At 34.7% G+C, this 22,768-nt stretch overlaps 1 protein-coding gene across 9 annotated transcripts in view; it reads left to right on the top strand.

The window, feature by feature from the left end:
- The window catches only part of LOC134804858 (hepatic leukemia factor), a 148,908-nt gene that overhangs the window by 108,446 nt on the left and 17,694 nt on the right, over positions 1-22,768 (top strand). Inside the window, exon 1 of one of the 9 annotated variants that reach the window (XM_063778144.1) lies at positions 9,906-10,379. The exons of 5 other annotated variants lie outside the window; for them this stretch is intronic. In XM_063778144.1, the coding sequence (XP_063634214.1) occupies positions 10,193-10,379 (187 nt within the window). In that variant the 5' untranslated portion in view covers positions 9,906-10,192. Of the gene's footprint in view, positions 1-9,905; positions 10,380-22,768 lie in introns of those variants that run through there. 3 more of the 9 variants (XM_063778146.1, XM_063778145.1, XM_063778147.1) reach the window with 3 other exon arrangements.

The following is a 22,768-nucleotide window of genomic DNA, read 5'->3' as shown; positions in this document are numbered from 1 at the left end:
ATTTATTCGGGACGGTTGCTTCCATTTATTGAAACTCGTGAAATGTACCTACCTACCTAACCTCTTTTTTGATTAGTGTGGTAAAAAAATGTAGTCATTCGGCCCGATTCGAACTTTAAAATACGTCAGTTAACAGATCTAGAAAAACGATATGGATTAGATGTGTCAGTGTCAAATGTGACGTTTCTTCAAACAAAAACTTCACTTTTGACACGGACACCTCTAATCCATATCGTTTCTAGATCTATTTATTGACGTATCTTAAAATTCGAATCGGGCAGATTTTCACTCCTCACGTCACATTATTTATCCTAAATAATATATTTCTTGTAACATACCATTTCAGTATCACAAATCACAAGCTTGGGTACGATGACAACTGTCACTTCAATACATACCTACTTATTTTCCGTTTTGTGCGTTTTATTTTATTTTCTCAAACATGCAATGAAATATTGATGTTATGTTCCTTATAATAGGCTGCGAAGTATGACGTTTCAGGTGCGGCTAGGACAAAAGGTCGTTAATGGAATTTCATACACATCTTGCAGGCCTAGGCCGGCAAAGTCCTCTTTTTTAATTTTCATTTCACAGATATTTGTGACACAGCATCGTGGCATTCATCCATTAAAAAAAACTAGAGGCAGTATTTGCTTTATGGTTCGTAATGACACTCTGCCACTACGCCTATAAAAAAAAACAAAAAACAATGTTTGCTATAATTTGCAGTTTTATTTGTATAAAATCAACATACTTAATCAATAATATATTATATAATTTTATAATTTTAAATTATAAATTTAACTACACAAATAAAAACATTTAAAATATTAATTCATCTAAACGTTAGCGGTAAAAAGGTCTACTCAAACACGCGTAGTTATATTTTTTAAATTGTTATGGAGGTAAAGTTGAAAAATATTCATTCTGTTTTATTGGATTTATGGTGCATTGTTGATTTTTTGACTTTAATATGAGTTCCGACGAAATAATGAAATTAATATTAATTGTAATTTAGGCGTTGGTATTGGCAGCGTAAGCAGAATTGATTTTAATAACTTGCTGCCTCTGCCGCTAAGTCAAAGACGAAGTATGTATATGGTTGCTTATGGCAATTTTATTATTTGAGAAACTAAGAAAAATGGCTTACAGTTTATTAGAAACAGTTTTGTGGCATATTTTAAATGAATGTAACTACAAATTCGTCAACACTGTGGAAATTATACTTATTTACTCCGTGCATAAAGCATAAACGATGTATGTGAAACATGATATCAACATGAAAGACTATGTAAACTTATGTGACGAAAACGACAGTCAGACGGATACAAGGCGAAAAAATCAAAGATACATGAAAATATACGGGTAGTAAAAATACACGACTCGTGTAAAACATACGCGTGATAATGATATAGGTACGTGTTGGTTATATTTTGGGTGTACTTTACTTTTAGTTTTTTCTATAAATAAAATTTGGGTTTCGTGGATTTTTTATTTTATTTATTTCATTGCATGTTTGAGAAAAGCACTATACATACCTCGGCGGGAAATGGGGTTGCCCGCGCTCAGACCTATCCTGTCTATATGTCTTCGGCCGGCAACCCCTTTCGTCCCGGCCTCTGTAGTAATGTACTATTAACTTGCCCTGTTAGTTATTTTGTTAGTGTGGGGAAAATCTAGGAAGATAAATTTGACCCACTTCCCGATTAGGCGATTACCGACTGAGCCGAAAATGTGCATACATATGTAAGTCGGGTGACAATGCAATATTATGGTACCATCGAGCTGATCTGATGATGGAGAGGTGGCCATAGGAACTCTGTTATGAAACAACGCAACCTAATTGTGTTTGGGGTTTTTAGAACTGTCTTTATGGGTATTAGTTGCCTGCTGCGGTAAGAAAAGTACAATCATTGATAAAAGCTTGTAGGTAGGCACCAAAACTGAAATTCTTGCCAAAAACTCATTAAGGTTATAAATTGTATGGAGATCACAACGACGATTTCAACTATTATAGCAATAATTTTTTTCCTATTAGACAAATGTTTCTGACCAAATAAGATTAAATTATTACCCAATATGTATGTATTATCCGTCTAAAATAGACAAGGTAAAATGTGAGTCAGTCAATTTCCTTCCAGCTTACCTCGTGTGCGAGCCGGTTGTCACTCACTGTTGATATTGATGAGAAAATAGACCCAGCCGCATGGAGGGGCGGAGGGGCCAATGTAATTGTGTTCGTTGCGATTTATTACTAGGTACTTACAGCATTCTTAACCTTGAAAAGTGACGACGCTTTGTTACCATCGGCGCAAGTGTATAAATCTCGTACCTACGTAAGTAAATCAAATGGTAGGTAGGGTAAACCCTCCAGTGAATGAACACCTCCCAGTGATTGAACAAAATCACGTTTTTTGTCTAAAATAAGAAATATAGCAATTTCTACCAATTGTCGTATTTTTTTACTTATTAACGACTCTATTTCCTATGCAATGGCAACCCGCGATAAATTTATTTTCGACCAGTTTGAATGTGACTGGTGTTTGAAGTTTACGTGTTTCTGGTATTGAAGTTTTGTATGGAAAAATTAAATCCCAGATATGAACAGTGTACGTTTGGAGCAACATATGAAGTGCTTATTTAATGTTTACCTGTACAAAGTTACGTTTATTGGTTAGATTAAGAGTTAAACCTTCAATAAATGTACAGTTTGTCAGCGTATTATGCGATTAAGTCTTTATTTTTTATAGTTCCATTACTGGCTAATCAAATGTTCTGAAACCAGTAAATGAAAAGTGTGTTCATTTACTGGTGTCGTCTAGATATAATTTTTTTTCTAAATTTATATGTAAACGAAGTGGTATTTAGCTTGTTTTTTGTGATTCTGCATAGAAAACGATTCCGATTCTTTCAGCCAGTATTGGAACAAACCAAATTTCTATAGTCCATTTACTAGATTTTTCATGCCTATGTATGAACAATACAAAATTTGGCTTGTTCATTTATTAGATTTCTACTAATTCTATGTATGAACACTGTAACCACGAACAATGCAATGACAAGTTTATTATTTTAAGCATTATTTGCTGAGCCTGACCTTTTTACATCAAAATATGCACGTTATTTCTTGTTTTCAAGATTTATTCTCTTTTTCCTATTAATATGTAACAGGTTTCTGTGTTATTTGTGAAAAACCATCATTTTATTACATTCTAATATGTTTGAATTAAATATGGAGGGGATATAAAGATATTACCGCTTTCGCTATACCTACTAAAATAGAGCAGGAAACAGTTTTTGTGTTAAAAATGATTTTTTTAGTGCTGATTAAAAAGATCTAAATAATGTTCATTTACTGGGTTTTGTGGTGTTCATTCACTGGATTTTATGTTCATTCATTCGGTTTTTGGGTAGTTTTTGATAAATTTTGCTATTACTCAAAAACTATAAAAGTAATAAATAATTGCAGAAATTCCTTTCTTATTTAATAAATGAGGATTCATTAAATTGCAATTCATTCTTCCAATTATTAATGAATGCTGAGAAATGATTTTTCAAACTTGGAAAATTGCTTAAGTGTTCATTCACTGGAGGTCTTACCCTAGTAGGTTATTGCGGCAGTGAATGCGTTTACAAAATACATTACTAACAGCCATTTACAAAATACAACGTTCTTGGATGACTGCAAGGTAATTGATGTAGGTATACTTACAATTCTGTCTCTGTCTTGTTTGTGACTTGTGTCTGTGTGTTCTGTAGTTTGTTTTTTTTTTTTTTAAGTTTATTTATTCACTTTAAATTTTAATACAATTTTTACATGCAATTTCCAATAGTGGCATCACTATTGGAAACCTCTAGGGTTTATGTAATAGTTGGCGAGATCGCGCGGTCCAATCCGCGATTATTAATTAATACTTAGTACTATTATTATTTATTACATGCTTAGTTGTGTTTCGGTAAACTTAAATGAATCTATGAATATCAAAATCTCTGCTTCTATTTTATACATTAGTCTAGACTTAGGTAGTATTTTTTTAGGATTGGCATACATTTGCCGTGATTTTCAACAATGTTAATGAGATCATACTGTAAATTCATAGATTCATAGATAGATCATACGGTAAGGTGTTTAATATATATGGGAGTAGAAATTCAATTACTCTTTTACCGTATACATTGTTACTTTTTGGTGTTGTATATGAGGGTAGATAGTCTAAGGTACGTAAATTACTGGGGCGATTTTTTTTATCTAATGATGGTATGATTTCACACTCCTCTGTTAAAGTACTTTTTACGTTCGATTCGATAATTGAACGTACTACTTTAACAGAATCATGTCATTATCATATTAAAGACGAACTAAACCGATTTACACATTCTGTGATTAATTTAATCGATATTAAATAATCACTGAATGTGTAAATCGATATTAAATAATCACTGAATGTGTAAATCGGTTTAGTTCGTCTTCAATATTAAATTTAATTACTCATTTAGTATCTTATTATCATTGTTTATGTGTTGCAAGTGCCACGTACTATCTAACTTAACCTGTGGAATTATAACCCCATAATTCGTTACACGCAATTTAACGACAAAACAAAATTCAATTTCTCTTAAAATTCTTACTAGTATCAAAGAGTTGGCTATATTTCGCGTATGCCTATGTCGTCAAATGGTTGTATATGCCAGGTGTGTAGGCCTGCATGGGCAATGTAAACACGAGTGTTATTTTAACTCGCGCCACAATGGGCCGATAACGCGTCCGATAACAATCCGCCGCCAACCCTGACATTGGCACTGCCGCGTCACGACGGCTCTCCTCTCCGCAATAACTCCTACTACGTACTGCACATGTAGGCTGTAGGTGTTACTGGTGTGAACTTACACATTATTTTTAGGCAGTTCTATCTAGACCCCACGCGGCCGCCTTATGTCGAAGGTTGCCGTACGACCACTTCTACTTTCTACTACTGAATGCGCATTCAGTAGTATTACATATGTTTTCACCGTAGTTCTGGGTCTACTTTATAATCTCCACGTCTCGTCTAATTTATGATCTAAAAACGTCAGCATGTTCAGGGATGGCAGCTGATTTAGTCAGTAAAGGTGGGATCAGACGGTTCATTTTTTGTTCATTTTCTAGTTTTATTATTCATCTTTCACTCAAAATGACACGTCTGAATACAAAATGAACCAAAAATGAAAAATGAATTCATTAGTGAAAGAATCCAACAATGTTGGATATTTTCATTCGGCATCTTTTACTCGCACTCCGAATGAACAAAAAATGAACAGTGTGAACACAAAAATGAACGTTCATTCGGATTTTGCATATATTTCCCGAATCCTGTGGGTATACTACCTACTATCTAGCTAGACAAAGATAACGTAAAAGCAATAAAATGGTGTTCAAGTGGAATGAACAAAGTAGGATATATGGTAATTCTAGGTACCTACTCTGTATAAATATCCCAGAGTTCCAAAACAATCGCCAGTAGCAAGGTATCGCAGTACAATTTGGAGTTTTATTCGGCTAGGTATAATGTCTCTCATTAAAGTGTTTTCTTTCGCTATTAACGGATCTATTACTAATAATAGAAGTTCTATAAAATTACTTTAAGTCATCCGCAAATGATTGCAATACGATTTCGGATCTTCATCGGCTAGTTCTCTATTCAAGGCTCCAAATAAATTTCTTCTTGCGATCCAAAGTCGCAGCCATTACCGACGACGGTTTCTTTGCATCTTGTTTGTTAAAAACTTTATTAAATGATCACAAATTAAACTTATACTAAGATGCACAACTTCATTCGACGACATAGTGAAAGAAAAGAAAAAATGAATAATCTTTCCAGCAGCCGTGTGAACGTGGAATGAAAGGAAAATGAAACATTCACTCGAGTGAACATTCATCCGAGTGAACCGTCTGATCCCACCTTAAGCCACAACGAAGTTTAATTTTGCCCATAGCCTGTGATATTAATAAAACAAGTCAATTTGTTGCCCTATGACACGAAAACTGCATTGATATGGAAAACATGTTTTAACGAAATATTAATATTTAAAATTTTAATGTTTACTAAGTAGGTACTACATAATAGCTTAAACTGGAAATAAGAACTTATTACGTACCTAAGGTTAAAATTTCTGTAAATCTTACAAAAATACAATAATTGTAAACCCGCACACGGCTTGCCCACGACTTTCTCTGCCGTATAAGTCTCGGAAGACTCCCTCTTTTTATTAATATACGCAATATTAAATATAGGTAGGTATAGGTATTTATAAATAACCATATTTAGAACCAGTCGTAATCGGTACCTAACTAATAATTAGACGATATTTTTATTCAAATGTAAAAATAGATTTGTGTATACAAATGTGTAGATAAAGAGGGTATTGTACTTTCTGTAATAATTATGTCACCCTCGGAGTAAGTAGTAAGGTCATGTTTTGCCTGAATGTAAACATTAGTTACATAAACGACGCTCGGCGGTCGATAGTGAAAACTGCGAACTGCACAAGGTTAATTCTTTCTCCGAGTAGGATCGGCTTAGTTGACTATCTCACGAGTTTCGGCGCAGGTGAAAGTGTTGGTGTTTTTGAGAAAGGAAAAGTAGCTTATTTTTTGTGGCCTTGTGAGCTGCGCGGGCGCCGTCCCCCTCCCCGCCCTCCTCGGCACTGCTCATGAAAGTGAAACTTAAGCCCGCAGTTTTGGACCGCAACGCCTCTGATCGCATTCCAATGTCAAGCTTGTAGTAAGCAATTACGGTTTAAATAAAATTTGGCCATTAATACAGTACATTCTAGGTTGCATATATGTAGCTCTAAAATGAATCGGCGTCTCATGACGGTTGCATATAGCTCTTATTATTTGTACTCCAAAAAAATTATATTATAGGTACATAGTTCTATTGCGGCGAAAGTCTCATAATATGATCGCACTATAAAATACCTATTGGTTTTAGATGTAATGATTTAACATTTTTTTTTTCTTTATATCTTTATTTATTACTTTATTACTTAACTTAATTTCATGTTACTTATGTACCTGTGATCTATTAATTAAGTTTATTAAGTTTTCTTTTTTAAATGTATATTATATTATGCAGCTATCGGTAATTTAATTAAATTTCTGGTTCATTATCGGCCGGGGATCCCGCGTTTAACGTAGAAAGATTTGCGTGCTAAATTAAGTATATTTTATATTTTTATGTACATAATGACATGATATACCGTTGAAATTGGGATAGAGCGTGGCGTGTCGTCTTGTGAGAAGTTGGTCTCCTGCTAGTCGTGGCAAAGGTCAGTACGAGACAATGGCCGCAGCAATCAGCGCTTCACGGTCCGCTGGCCGCGTCTGCCTCGTGCGCCGACACCGCCTGCCGGTGTACCACCGCGCTGCACATTCCCCTAAGATCACATCAACTATTATAAATATTATAATCGAACATAAACAAACAAGACACAAACTGTATAAACGACGCATAGATTTCATCTTCAGGACAGAAATTCAGTCGCTCAGTCGCGCCGCGTACTGCATTTAGGAGACGTTATGGAATGGACATCCAACACGTCACGCGTCGAGCAACTAACATTGCACGGTCAATAATTGTTCCACCTATATATAAACGGAACATAATTGTTAAGTATTTTAAATAACGTAGGTATCTAGGTATCTAATGCTAATTTAGAACTTAAGTAACTGTCTTAAAAATATACTAGTACCTACCTTCAAATTCTGCTGCATGTATTTAACATAAGATAAATATGCGATTGAGGCATTCAGTTGTGTTCCCATAACATAAGTTACACAATAAACCGAGTAGTTACATGCAAATAGGCTACTTACAGCGGGCAGTAGTGTAGAGTTCAAGTTCGAGTTCCATTTTAGAGCGGTGATAGCCTGGCGGGTTATCGGGGCGGCTCGGGCGCGGTGCGCCTAACTATAATTTATTATTAACTGAAACATCATTCAGCGATTACATACCTAAATATTATACATGTAATTCCTAATGATTCGTATGATGGTCTCTATGAGAGATCCTTCAAGTATCTTTTAGTTTGGCTTGATTAAAAATAATATTGATGAAGTATGTTTCTTATTACATAGATGTTACATTTATATATAAATTAAACGTGTTAAATTTCAAAAAAGTGTCTACAGACATTTAATGTGACAGCATTTAAAAATGAACTGTCATAGGGATCATCCTTCAACGCGATAATACCTAATTAGTGCACTATGTAGGTTAATAATTGTTTATGTTTAGGATCTAAGTCAAGTTTGGTATCATTTTGAAATAAGTCATCTAAATCGGTTCAGCTGTTATTGACTCACCATACAAACTTCCACCACCCTTTTCACACCCTTAAGGGATGATTTTTGAGATAAAAACTTTCCCATGATCTTCCCCGGGACTCAAGCTATCTATATCAAACTTGTAACTAAATTACTTCAGCGGTCTAAGCGTGAAGAGGAATAAAAAAATGTTTTTTTTTCATATTACATGTGTTCGCTTCGGAATGGTTTCAATATGATACCACCATATAATTAATTCGGCATCCCAGATTTATACGAAAACGGTACCAAGCTAGGCCTAGTAGCTTAAATTCACTTAAGTTAAGAGCGCCCCCCTCCCCTAAAAATGTACACCATATATTGGCTTAAATATATTTACTATAAATATAAATGTACAGTCTTGGGGTGACGGGAATTTAACATTTATTTTATATCATCGGACAGTGGCAGACACATCACTGGAGAGTATTCTAAGTTGAAATTGGACCGTGCTACAAAAATCTGACTTAAGTAGGTACTTATTGGTTTAGTAATTCTGTAAGTAAATACTTATTCATAAATTAAAAGGATTACAATTACAAATATGGACTTAAAGAGTCAATGAGGTGTAGGTATAGCAAGTGCAAGCTATTGTGAAATTCCTGAAAACCTTGTGAGTCAGCGACGGCGGCGCACATCTGGCCTAAGGAAAACACCATTGTCCCCGCTATCAGCGCTCGCTGCTCACAGCTGCCTGGGTAGCTGCTACTGCTGCTAGCCTCACTGACTTCTCAATATTTATATATAGGTACTGATATACGCCTAATGATAGTGCTTAGATGCTTATCACATGATTTAACTAGGTTTTTTGTTATACAAACTTTACAAAAGTACGTATAAAGTTACTTTCAAATTTCATTAATTAACACCTTTTTAAATGGCTCAAACAGTTTTTAAATGTTTTAATTCTTAGGTAGGTACCTACTTAAAATAACAAAGTTAAACTTATAATCAGTTAAATAGCTGTAAATATAATATATACCTACTTAGTTATTAACTGTATAATAATAACTAAATATGTACTTAAATTTTTACTTGCGAGTCATTTTTACTTGCGATGTATAATGTGAACCACCCGCAGTTAAAATTTAAATTTAAAGTATCGAATGATTTTTCTAGGTAGATGATATTAATAATTAATAATGACTAAAGAGTGTAATCATGAAACATACGAGTAAGCTTCTTCTTGTAAGAGTAAGTGGGGGGTGGGGGTTTATCAGACGAGGATTGATTTAGCATAGCCAGCAAGGACTATGTAAGGTACCTGCACAAGAAGGCCCATCGTTATTTTTATTATTCCTTTATTGGCGCAGGTTCCTAAGTTACATACGAAAGACATGAACGCGCGCGGGTCCATCCTGCTTTTATTTAAATTAGAATCAAATACAAACTACTGAACATTTTAAGACATTATTATAGTGATGAAATTGTCACACCAAACAGGTGGTAGGTGGAAAGAGTCGAGAGAGCAGTTCGCTTTGTTTACAAGCGAGGTACGACACGTGCACTCGTGTGTACACATAACATGCGCGCGACCAGTAATCAGTTATCGCGTGGAGAGTGATCGCGCATCGTATTATGTCACTGTAATTAAAAACTATGCCGCATGCAGAGGAAGTGGAGGAAGCGGGTGGAGGTCTGACAAGTGAGAGGCAAGAGTGGACAGGGGGGAGTGTTAGAGGTGGGAGTGAGAGGGCGCGGGAGGGAGGCAGCACGCGTGCAATCGCGCGTCGGCCTGTCGCGCGCCGCACACCGCCGCGATCGCACGCCCCGCGCGTCCCCGCAGCGTCCGCGTCGCGATGAGTGAACACTGAGCGAGTGCGTCGCGGAGCGCCTCGACTCGTTCTCATGGAGTACCAGCACCCGCAAGCCCTTCAGCCGCTCGGGCCACCGGCGCCGCCACCGCAGCTGCTGCCGCCCGCGCCTCACCCGCCGCTGCCCACGCTGCCCCAGCTGCAGCACGGCCACGCGCACGCCCAGGACGACGACCGTTGGAGCCAGTATCACATCTGGAGACAGCACGTTTTCGTCAACGGTCAGTGGCTCGCACCTTCGTCGCTTATGTCCCGCGCTTCTCGCGACCAGGAAGCTCGCAGCACTTTCTCCGCCCGCTCCTGGCCCGCGGCCGTGGACGCGGATGCGAGAGAGCCGCGAAAAAAGAGAAAGTGCCCGAGCGCAACCCGCTGTCGGATGGAACTTTTCGGTTCATCGAGAGTTCTTTGTTTTGGCGATTGGTGCCTTTCACTAGTTACAATGCATCCTCGATCCGTTCGAACTTAGCTCGTCAAACCGAAATGAAGTTCAGACATGACAGTGACATTGTGTGTTGGCGCGTGATGAAACCAGGTCATTTCTATTATGTAGCTGGTAAACTTGTATCAGAAACTCATTGCTTATTTATATACATACGAGTACATCGTAATCACTCATATCAATGATTATTTAATATTTCTTTCTGTTTTGTTCCTCAAGACAATCATCCTTTTATTTAAGAATAAATATAAAGTCTGGGCCTAGGTGTATTTTGTATATTTAAATTAGTCTCGTTTGTTCAGTCGTTGCACTATATACATTATATGTACCTACATATTTCGTATTTATATGATAGGCCTCGTTTCTGGCGTGTGAAGACGGCTACAACAAACCCGATTAGCGCGGAAGCGGCGGGAAGCCGTAGCGGAAGCGAAGAGTGCGCTACCTTGCTCGCCGCCGCGGCTCTAGCCAGGCTTCTTTTCAACATGTACATCTTAAAAGCTTGAGTTTTCATACCACACGCGGTAAAGATTGTGGCCAGTCGCATACATATTTAAGGTTTGTCCCTTTCCGAGTCAGACGCAATGTTCTCTGATCGTATGAAACTTTGATCACTCTCTCGAGATACTTTTCTTTATGGATATAAGTAATTAAAGGTTGTAGGTATATTTTAATTCTATGCGTGAGTCAATACATCTGTAATTTAATTATATTCATTATAATAACTCTGCGACTATCATTTGATATTAAGCGCTCGTCGGCTATTAGATATTTATCGTAACCTATACACAGTTCTTTTTTTATTATTCTTTCACAGTTAATCTTAAATAATCGGACACACTTGTGTATTGCCTGATGCCTGATGCCAAAGGTACCTACTACCATAACATTTTTAGATAATATGTGACGTTCCACGGGAAAAGGTACCTTATGAGGGTTTCTAGTTTCGGAGATATGAAATGTTTTGTAAAGAGGTGAAAAAATGCTCAATTTTTTTTTATTGTGTGATCTGAAACCTTAATGCGTAACGTTTGTTTACCTGTTTTTATTTTTGTTATAAGTTAGTTATAAGCCTAGTAATGTCGTCTCAGAGTTTAGTAGAAAAGGTACCTTATGGAAAAAAGATTGAAAATTCCCAAAAAAACTAGTCAATACGGGAAAAGAAGTTTGGTAGAGAACTGTATTAGCATTCTGCAAAACTAATTTGATAATTTCAGTTCTGGTTGGGGCGCCTCGCAAATATTATAACCGTACATCGACCGACATCACAAATCCAAGTAGCCTGCTATTATACCAAAGTTACTCTCGTCAAGTCTTTCTTAACTAGAATAATCTTCATTTGGTTTGGTCGCATGCAGTAAATCAGCCATTGGTTTGCTGAAAAATGCCAATACCCGACGCATTACCTTATGGAATATCTGAGGTCATTGAACCTCAATGCCGCTTATCTTCAATAGCAACCGAAATATATTATTGATAAGAAATAGACGATTTATACCATCTTAACCCCAAAATATTATTAGTTTATCCTAACTGTTCCATCATCATCATGCCTCATCATGTAACTTAATCACAAGGTACCTTTTCATTACATACAAATTATTGGTCTTTTTTAAGATTATTATGACGAAGAACTAATTAAATTTGGGGCAGTTTAATGTAAATTAATATCTTCTATTCATAAAAGATAAACTGTAATATGATTGATATTTTGTAGTGATGTATTATTAGATTTATTTCCATAAGGTACCTTTTCGTAAATGTATGGAGCAAATACTGTTATTGTTATGTAAGTTTAAAGTGGCATAAGGGGTTAAATATAGTATTTAGTTGGGGTTTTAGGATTTATTTCATTTGAATGACAGAATTTCTTTCATATGTGCTCAGAAAAATTGATTGTGTGTCACATTAAAAGTAAAAATATTGAATTTTGTGATTTTATATGAAAAAGTCAGAAAATACATTTTCACCTCTAAATCGGTATTGTTTTTTGCTTAAACTGTCTGTCAGTGTCGTTTTCTAATAGATAAAATTTAAATCTTGAGAGCTCATTGCAATCAATCGTGAAAATGAAATAAAACTTTATTTTCAAGAGATTGGTTAGTATACACATAAATCAGTCGATATCAAAAGTTTCTATTTGCATTACAGAACAAGTCGCAATATTTTTTTAATCTCAGATATATAAGGTATTATTATTTGTAGTCAACTATGTAACTTACTTCAGGAACATAGTTTTTTAGGCGGCTAAACTTAAAACTTCTCTATCGTAAAGTTGCTAATTTCACAACATTATTTTCAAAAAATCATATCTCTGTAACTACGCAACCTAGAAGGTTGATCTTTTGTGTTATCGATAGCTTATTTATTGTAGATTACTGGGGTATGCATAACTCCATACCCGCCATAAGGTACCTTTGACCGTGGGACGTCACATATGAAAAAGAAGGTACTTACCTTACTGACTGACTGCATTCTCTCTCAAAATGTAAAAAGAAAATATTGTTGACGTTAGTGTAACTGATAAAAAAGATTAAGTACTTACTTGTTAAAAATTGCCGTTTAGGAAAAAATATTAAGTATAAAAATATATTAAATATTATCCCTGGAATAAGTGTTTATTCGAAATCCTGCAGATATTAAGATTAGAAATTTCCATTTCCATTAGTACAGTCAGCAGCAGAAGTTGCTAAGCGGGTCAGGTGTTCAAAATTACCTAGACACGCTCTTATTCTCTTAACAATAAAGTCGCGTCAAGATCATTTTGAACACCTGGCCCGCTTAGCAACTTCTGCTGCTGACTGTACCTAATTACCTACAGTATGTGGCAATTTATTTTGACCTTGGCCTAGTAATATCATAAATGCAATGATTATTTTTCAAAACTTTTACTATACTTCCTATACACACATGTGTAGCCACTAACGAACCTCAACCTCAAACCAATAGGGATGCAATGTGTTTTACAGGCTCATTCATCCGAATCTGAACAGCTCAATGACACTATAATATTTTATTTTCATCTGACCTCCACCTATACATACAAATTGACCTCAATCCTATACCGGAAAAAAAGTTCTAACATTTTATTAGATAGGTACAGACATAATGTGCAGGTGAAAATAAATAGAAGCTTGTAGGTACCTAATATGCAATCACAGAGTAAGCCGTTAAAATCAGTTGGTATAATTTGTTTAGTTTTTCACACAAAACTATACCAGCTGATGAAAAGGCGCAGTAAAAGGGTTAAAGAGGTATTCCCCGTTGGATATATGGATATTACGTATCATTTTATGATTAATATGCACCGCATCTGCAGTACAGTTCCATAAGTCTCGTAAAATAGGTACTGAATTAGAACTGTTGATACAGTTGTAATATTGAAAAAAAAAAAAAAAAAAAACTAAATGAAATTATTTTCAAAATTGCTTTCTTGGGGTTAGATATGAGGATTACACGTATCATTTGTGGTATAATGTACAAAAAAATCAGCCATATCGTATCTGGAGAAGCCGAAACTTGGTATGTTATGAAAATTATTTAGGTTTTTATTAAAAAAAAAATGGCTGAAATGTAATGATGTGGTATATTTTTAGAATCGCCTCAAAAAGCCCTTTGATGTGATACCACACACGATAGCTTTCTTAAAAAAATTGTTTTTTCTTCCATACAAAAAAAAAACAATCACTCAGCACTCCTAAGGGATTTTTTTTTAGGAATTGCGGGTCAAACATTTTGTATTGACTTCTAGTATGCGTGTGCCAAAAGTCTAAACTGTACATCGATTTGCGGTTTTTTAAAGCGTAAGGAGTACACTATAATAAGAAGATAGAATTTTGATATTTTTTAGGTTTTTTAAATTTTGCAAATACCTATCACGCATCAAATAAAACAATCACATCTTTTCCGTATTGTTTTCCGAGCGAGCACGAAACGCGAGCGAAACGTCTCCGAGCTTAGACATAAATGTTTTCGCATGTTCAGCTCTTCTCCTGTACAGGTTGCATTTTTCAAAATTATTGGATTTTTTCATAATGACGGAGGTCCAAGACTTCGCGAGGTTTGCAGGTCGTAGAGCCGCTAGTCTACCTATGCGTCCAGAAAAGACATACGCATTTATCGACCGAGCGAGCACGAATGAGCTGAAACGGAGACGCCGTTTAAGCTTAATGCGAAAATGTTTTTTTTTCACCACACCAACTGGTAAATAGATAGGCCAATCAAATTAGATTTTTTCCAGGAATTAATTCCTAGCAAGCTGGAAATCGTCCTAATACCTTCATTTGGTTCCACTGGTTCTAAATTTGCGTAATCTGAGTTTGCTCCATTCCAGGAGTTGTGGAAAAATGTTTGCTCTTTTTCAGTTTTTGCTTGTAGTTCAAAAACGGTACGTCCAACGGAAAATTTGTAAAAAATGGCCGCCACTTTGAATTTCTTTTTTTTTTTGTAAAATCGTGTCAAAATCAGTTTTTTTTACCAGTGTCTGATCCACAACAACCTTGCTAGTAGTAACATTGATTTTGACGGTAGGTTCCTTCTACATTGAGTGGTTTTGTCAATCCAAGGTAAAATGTATCTCTCAAGGCCCCCAAAATTTATCCACACCTCCTGGGATGGAGCAAACTCGGATTATACGAATTTAGGACCTAGTGAACGTATTAAAATGATTTCTAGCTTGCTGGGAATTAATTCCTAAAATCGCTTTTTTTTATCTACTTTGTTTGGCCTAAAAGGCTCTCTTGATTGTTCGAAAACCGACAGCAAAGTTGCATTTTATTCATATGTAAGACAAAGTAATCAAATGCAAATTTTGAGTTGAGAAAAGGCGCGAACGAGTTAACCATACAATAAAAAGTGTGTGACTTGAAAGTAATAAATATTTATGTACATAGACATATTTATGTACATGACAGGACAAGGAGGTCGCAAGACGAACCGGAAGTGCCTGGAAAAGCTATTGGTCTATGAAAGAGCAAATGAAGGGAGATTTCCCTATTTCTCTAAAACGAAAGCTCATGGACATGTGCATTCTTCCTGACCTACGGAGCACAGACTTGGTCCTTGACAAAAGTTCAGAAATCCACCCTCAAGGTTTGTCAACGCGCCATGGAGCGTAGTATTCTCGGCGTGAAGTTGACCGATCGCATCAGAAACACTATACTACGCTCCACAACCCAAATAGCTGATGCGGCTGAAACAGCCGCCAAGCTGAAGTGGGACTGGGCGGGACACGTTTGCCGTATGCCGGATGACTTGTGGGCTAAAACAGCAACCAATTGGGTCCCACATCAAACCGGGGGTCGCGGCAAACCTCGAAGGCGTTGGCGAGATGACCTCGACGCCTTTGACAGGAACTGGTGGGAGACGGGTCAAGACCGGGATACGTGGAAAGGGAGGAGGGAGGCCTTTGCCCAGCAGTGGGACACTCTAGGCTCATATAAATAAATAAAAAATATGTACATAGGTAAAAACAGCTATAGTACTAAGTCAGGTCATAAGTTATGTCACAAAGTTTTTTACTGATAAAAAGTTATAGTTAGGTACAGATCCATTATTATTCATATACATGGGTTGAAAGTTCATTTAATGGTGAATTACTTTACTTACAATATGTCGTAATTTGCTGTCTCAGTTTTGCTTAATTCTATGTAATATTAAGAAAAAAGTTGTAAATAAACATGCAAAAAATACGTGGCCTGTTCAAGGTTATTTTGATCCCTATTTATTTATTTTTCTTTTTAACATGGTCGCATCCTACATAAAACAAATACCGGGTCTTTTATCTTTCTTTAGATATATAATTTATGTGTATTGGACTGCGTAAATTGCAACTGTTCATGATTTACCAAGCCTACTCGATGGCAGTGAAAAATAAGCGTGTTCCTGAAAAGTACCCTAAGTTTGTAGTAGTAGTAGTAGTAGTAAACTCTTTATTGTACAAAAAGACATATTAAAAATAACATACAATTAGTAAGGAGTACAAAGAAGAAGTAAGAAGTTTGAAGGGTATTTATTAGCTGAAGTACAGTCTTGTTGGAAAACTAAATGCTAGTGATAAAATATTTTAGTCCAACGACAATCCCAAAGCAAACAAGGAGTAAAGAAGTCGCGATCTAAATTTTAAACTAATTTTAGTAATTATAATTACGTTTTGAGCAGTATAAAGCACGCTTTCAAATCATGTCTTACTTTTTTATTGAAGGCTTTGTATTACATTTTATCAGGCAAAACCTTTGTGACTGAAAGTACCTACATAGGTAGTAGTTAAATGTTATTAAATAATTAAATAGCTGCTTTGTATCAATATAATTAACAAAAATCGGGTCGATAATTTTAAACGACTTCAAGGAGAAACTCGCGGGCGAATTTTACCGAGGCAGTTTTTTAATTTAGCTTTAGTTAGACTAAATAATGTTTGCATCCAAAAGATGCTGCGTCAAATTTCAAGTTACTTTACAATAACTGTTTCACGTTTTTTTAAAACTTCACACGAATTATAACTTGACCGTTTTCGAAGCAAAATAACTCCGTAAATATAATAAATCCTCCAAAATAACGAATTAAAAAATGTGACAGAAATATAAAAAAAAACTCAAATAAATGGCATGGTATAAAAGCTGAGATAAGAATATTTCACCTAGGTATATAATGTATATTAAACATCCTTTTTAGGGTTCCGTAGTCAACTACGAATATAAAGGTGCTCATGTCTCGCTCCAAAAAAAATAGTGATTATTTTCTGATATACTCGCTCCGAAAAAAAAATTGTCTCCCCCCCCCCGCCCTCTAACTTTTGAACCATGGGCCCAAAAAATATGAAAAAATCGTAAAACAAAAGCTTAGTAATTACTTTCAATAAAAACTACAGCGAATATAATCGATCCAGCTGTTTTTAAGTTATTGCAAAAAAGTTTTCTTAGTAAAAGGACATACAAAGCGCTGCGAAAAAATCTCTCTTTTGCTTGTAATGTTACATGATACTCAATGATAGTCCCCGTATAGTAGCCTATTCTGACAGAATGGTAACTACGGAACCCTACACTGAGCATGACCCGACATGCTCTTGGCCAATTTTTATTACTAATTTACTAACACACATATTCATTTCGATTGTAACAAATTATGTACTTAAAATTTTGCTAATTGCTGTCGAGTAATATGCATCATGCAGCTCATATGTTTTCTGCATTTTTACAAGCTTTTATTTAACTTGCCCTGTTAAATACGTAATATCTGGGAGGCCCAGCTTTGCTCGGAAAACATTTAAAAACTCAATAATGCGCGTTTTCCCATAGATAAGATCTAGCTAGATCGATTTATCGCCCCCGAAATCCCCCATAATTATAGTATAGCGAATTTCATAGAAATCGTTAGAGCCATTTCTGAGATCCCCGAAATATATATATTAAAAAAAACAGGAATTGCTCGTTTAAAGGTATTAAATGTACATTAAATGTACACTATGTACTACATATGTATGTTAATTTGTTAGTGTGGGTCAAATCTTGGAAGTTAAATTTGACCCACTTCCCAATTCCCAATTAAGCTGAAATTTTGTATAAGTACATATGTAAATTAGATGATATGATGATGAGATATTATGATGACATGGAGCTGATCTGATGATGGAGACAGGAGATGACCATGGGAACTCTGCGATAAAACAACGCAAAGTAATTGTGTTTGGGGTTGTTAAATTAAAATTGCCACAAAGAGTATTAGTTACCTGTGAAAAGAAAAGTAAAATATACATAGATAAAAGATTGTAAATTAACAGTACATATGGTGCTACAATACCGCCCTAGTGCGGTAATTAGCACAAAACGTGCCTTTGTCGAAAATGTAAAACGTTGTACAATACACGTGCGAGAAGGTAATACGCAACTCGTATCGATTTAAATTTCAATAAATCGCCACTCTTTGCGAACTTCCTCCTTTTCGCACTTGTATCGTAGTGTAATATTTTGCCAAAAACCCATTTACATTAAGTAACTGGCAATGTAGCTGTCAAAGTTATAAATTTGGACAAAGTTAAAAACGGTCTATTAAACTAAAAACACTAATCATACTATCAATTTAATAACGAAGTTTGTATTTATAATTATTTATGTATCTTTAGGCATTTGAGCATCATATCCGCTAACCGATAGTTTCTGGACAATGATCGGGACTCATTCATAACTTAACAACTACAACGAGAGCGATAAACATAAAGGATCGACACAGGCCAATGTATCTTAGGTGATTGAATATGCAAATGAGCACATAGGCTAATGTAAAAATGTTAAGATTGCGTTGTTTCATTCTACTCAATATATAAATGCACGTTCTTTTTATGTAAATATGTTTGTACTATATAACCAATACAAATCTCAAAACTAAACTACTTTTTTATATCCACGGGTTAGAGGTTATCGTGAACAAGTTTTCGCAACTCGACCAGTTTTGCGACGTTTTTGGTGAATGCGTCGTATAGACTGGTCATATTTTCCATAAAATCGATTTCGACTGGCAAATCATATTACTTTTTAGCAACCGGGTTTTTTAATCTAATTTGACCCCGCTGAATCCGAATTTGCCGGTTGCTTGATCGAATTCTTGACCGGAAGTGAGATATTTGATATTAAAGGTCCCTTTTTTTAGTTTTTCGTAAATAACTCTTAAACGGTAGCGCATAGCAAAAAATGTTGTATTACATAAGTGATCTGCATAAAATTGCATACAAGAAAGATTCAGTACAACTTTTCGCTAGGATCAATATTCGAACAGATATTAACGCGGGAAATTTAATTATAATCACTTCTAAGGTCCCTATTTTTAGGTTTTCGTAAATGACTCGTAAAATAAGGCTCATTACAAAATAAGTTCTTAATGTTCTTGTAAATAAATAATCGGCATAAAATTTCCACGAAAAACATATGAAACACTTTTCACTTTTCTTTTTTTCTTTTTTTCTCTAGGATCAACATTTGAAACGATATTAAAGGAAGAAGTTCATTATAATCAATTCACGTCACTTTTTTTAGTTTTTCGTAAATAACTCGTAAACGGTGGCCCATTGCAAAAAAATATTGTACAAAAATATTAAACATAAAATTGTCCACAAAAAAGGTTCTGTACACTTTTTCGCTACGATCAATATTAATGAGGTTTTAAAGGGGGTAAGTTAGTTATAATCAATTCTACACATTATTTAACTTTCCCGCTTTAATAGCTTTATAAATAATGATCCTAGCGAAAAGTGTTCCACATGTGTCTTATAGGAAATTAAATGTAAATTATTTATGTATCAGGTTTTTTTGCTATGGGTCATACTTTACAGATTATTTCGAAAAACTTAATAAAAGTGACATGTGAATTGATTGTAATGAACTTTCTTCCTTTAATTTCGTTTCAAATGTTAATCCTAGAGAAAAGTGTTTCATATGTTTTTCGTAGAAAATTTTATGCCGATTATTTATTTACAAGATGGTTTAAGATATTTATTTCTCATAAGATTTACAAATCACTTACTGAGAAAAACATAATTATTTTTACTTATATCTAGGTAAGAGGGTAGCCTAGGTAGGTACTCGACGTACTCGTACTTACAATAATACCCGTGGTAACATGCTCACAGCAACAAAAAAGTAGTAGGCCAGTTAAACCTAAACTTTAAATATTAGTTAATTAACGGTTGTGCATGCTTGATTCAATTTCTACATTAAAATATATGTAAGTAACATAAATCTTTCTAACAATTAAATTAAATATTCCTATTTTTTATAATTAAGTGATTTATAATTTTATATATTTGCATTAACCGAGCCTTACAATATGTGATATTAATCATAGTATCATCGAAGTTCGGATAGTTAGGGCATTATTTATTTTGTGATAATATAATGTTTTAATGTTTTTTTTAAATTGTTATTGATTTGGCATCTTTTATGTCATCAGGTATTTTATTATACAGTTGAGCTCCTTCATATATTATGTTCTTTTTTCCATACGGTGTTCTAGGTGGACGTAGTATTATATGTGACACCGTAAGATTGTGAACCCGTTAGTTTATAATCTAACGTAGGTTAGGTTAGGTTAGTTTATAATCTCCCTACCGTCAGTTTATAATTTAACTAGCGAGATTATAATCTGACGAGTGTTTACAATTTTACGGTGACATATGAATAGCTTGCCTAGTGAGTCTTTTTTGCACCTCTGATCTTTTTGTAAATGTTATGTGACTGTGTATATTTTTATTTATTTTTTTTCTTATTAAAATGCAGGTATTATAAATATATGTTTGTGAAATGTTTAATATTTTAGTTTCTTTGTATACCGTACTACTTGGTGTGAGATGCTTATAATTGAATAATTATTTCACAATTTTATTTTGCGTCGTTTGCAGGGTATCCCAAACTATGTTTCCCAAATTATCATTTCCCAAAAAAATGTTTGGCAAAACAACTTATCGCAATTTTTCAGTTAGCAATAGTCTTTTTTGGCAAGTTATTGTTTAGCAAATAATTACTTGGACAAGTTTCATTTTACCAAGTATTATTTAGTCAAATAAGCATAACATTGCATGGCATACAATTTACATACCAATAGATATTTTTATTTTTGTTTTATTTGAAATACTTAATCCCGACCTTGGTATTTTTATCATTTTGGTTATGTTTTACGCATACGGATGTGATTAGTTGAACCATAAACATTATAATTTTTAAGAAAAAAAAAACCGATTTCTATGGGGGCCGGTGAAAGATTATTGTAGATGGTGCACTATGTAGAAAGGGAGGTAAAATCACCCACTTTTCTAGTAGCATTTCGTTTCTGTAAGGGTCTTAGTTCTAGCCTAACCTAACCCACTTCTCTTATAGCAGTTCGGTTCTGTGAGGATCGCAGTTCGAACCTAATCAAACCCACTTTTCTAGTAGCATTTCGTTTCTGTAAGGCTCGCAGTTTTAACCTAACCTAACCCACTTAACGGCTTTTTTGGAATATAATATTAGCCAATAAAAATCGTTTGCTAAATATTTTTTTGTCCTAACAACATTTGACAAAGTAAAATCATGCCATGTGAGAATTTGACCAAATAAATTATATGCGAAGTGTAACTTTGCTAAAGGTTCCTTTGGGAAATGAAACTATTGCGATAAGTTTGTTGGGAAGTGAAATTTGGCATAAGGTATTTGGCCCAAACGAAAGTACACCGATTTCCATGTTAGCTTATCGTCAAGGGTTAGGCCAAGATACTTTTCTTCTTGAACTTTCTGCAGTGTTACCTGATTTATAATTAACGGTTCATGATTTGATACGATACAAGAACATTAAGAACTTATTTTGCTATGAGCCTTATTTTACGAGTCATTTATGAAAACCTAAAAATAGGGACCTGGAAATTGATTATAATTAACCTACCCCCCTTCACACCTTTTTAAATATTGATGGTAGCGAAAAAGTGTGAACTGATTGTAATTAACTTTCTTCCTTTAATATCGTTTTAAATATTGATCCTAGAAAAAAAAGGTTCAAAATGTTTTTGTAGATAAATTTATGTAGATTATTTATTCATTAAAACCTATTTTGCTATGGGGCACCGTTTACGAGTTACTTACAAATAACTAAATAGGGACTTTAAAATTGATTATAATTAACTTACCCGCTGCTTTGTCTTTTTAAATATAGATCCTAGCGAAAAGTGTTCCATATGTTTTTTGTAGGAAATTTTATGTTTATTATTTATGTATATTTTTTTTTTGCCATAAGTCATACTTTTCAAATTATTAAAGAAAAAATAAAAACAAGGAACCTTAGAATTTATTATACTTAACATTCCTTCTTTATTGTGTTTTTAAATATTGATCCCTGTGATATGTGTACTGAATCTTTTTTGTACAAAATTTTGTGTAGATTATTAACGTTTAACAACATTTTTTGATATTGGCCACCGTTTACGATTTATTTACGAAAAACTAAAAAAAGGGACCTTAGAAGTGATTATAATTAAATTTCCCGCGTTAATATCTGTTCGAATATTGATCCTAGCGAAAAGTTGTACTGAATCTTTCTTGTAGGCAATTTTATGCAGGTTACTTATGTAATAGAACATTTTTTGCTACGCGCTCGTACTGAGACTGACTGAAATAGTATGGTTGTGCGTTTCCGAGATAATAGGATGATAAAGGA

Source organism: Cydia splendana, chromosome Z, assembly GCF_910591565.1.
Source record: "Cydia splendana chromosome Z, ilCydSple1.2, whole genome shotgun sequence".
Taxonomy (NCBI): domain Eukaryota; kingdom Metazoa; phylum Arthropoda; class Insecta; order Lepidoptera; family Tortricidae; genus Cydia; species Cydia splendana.
This window is presented reverse-complemented; position numbering and strand designations above follow the sequence as displayed.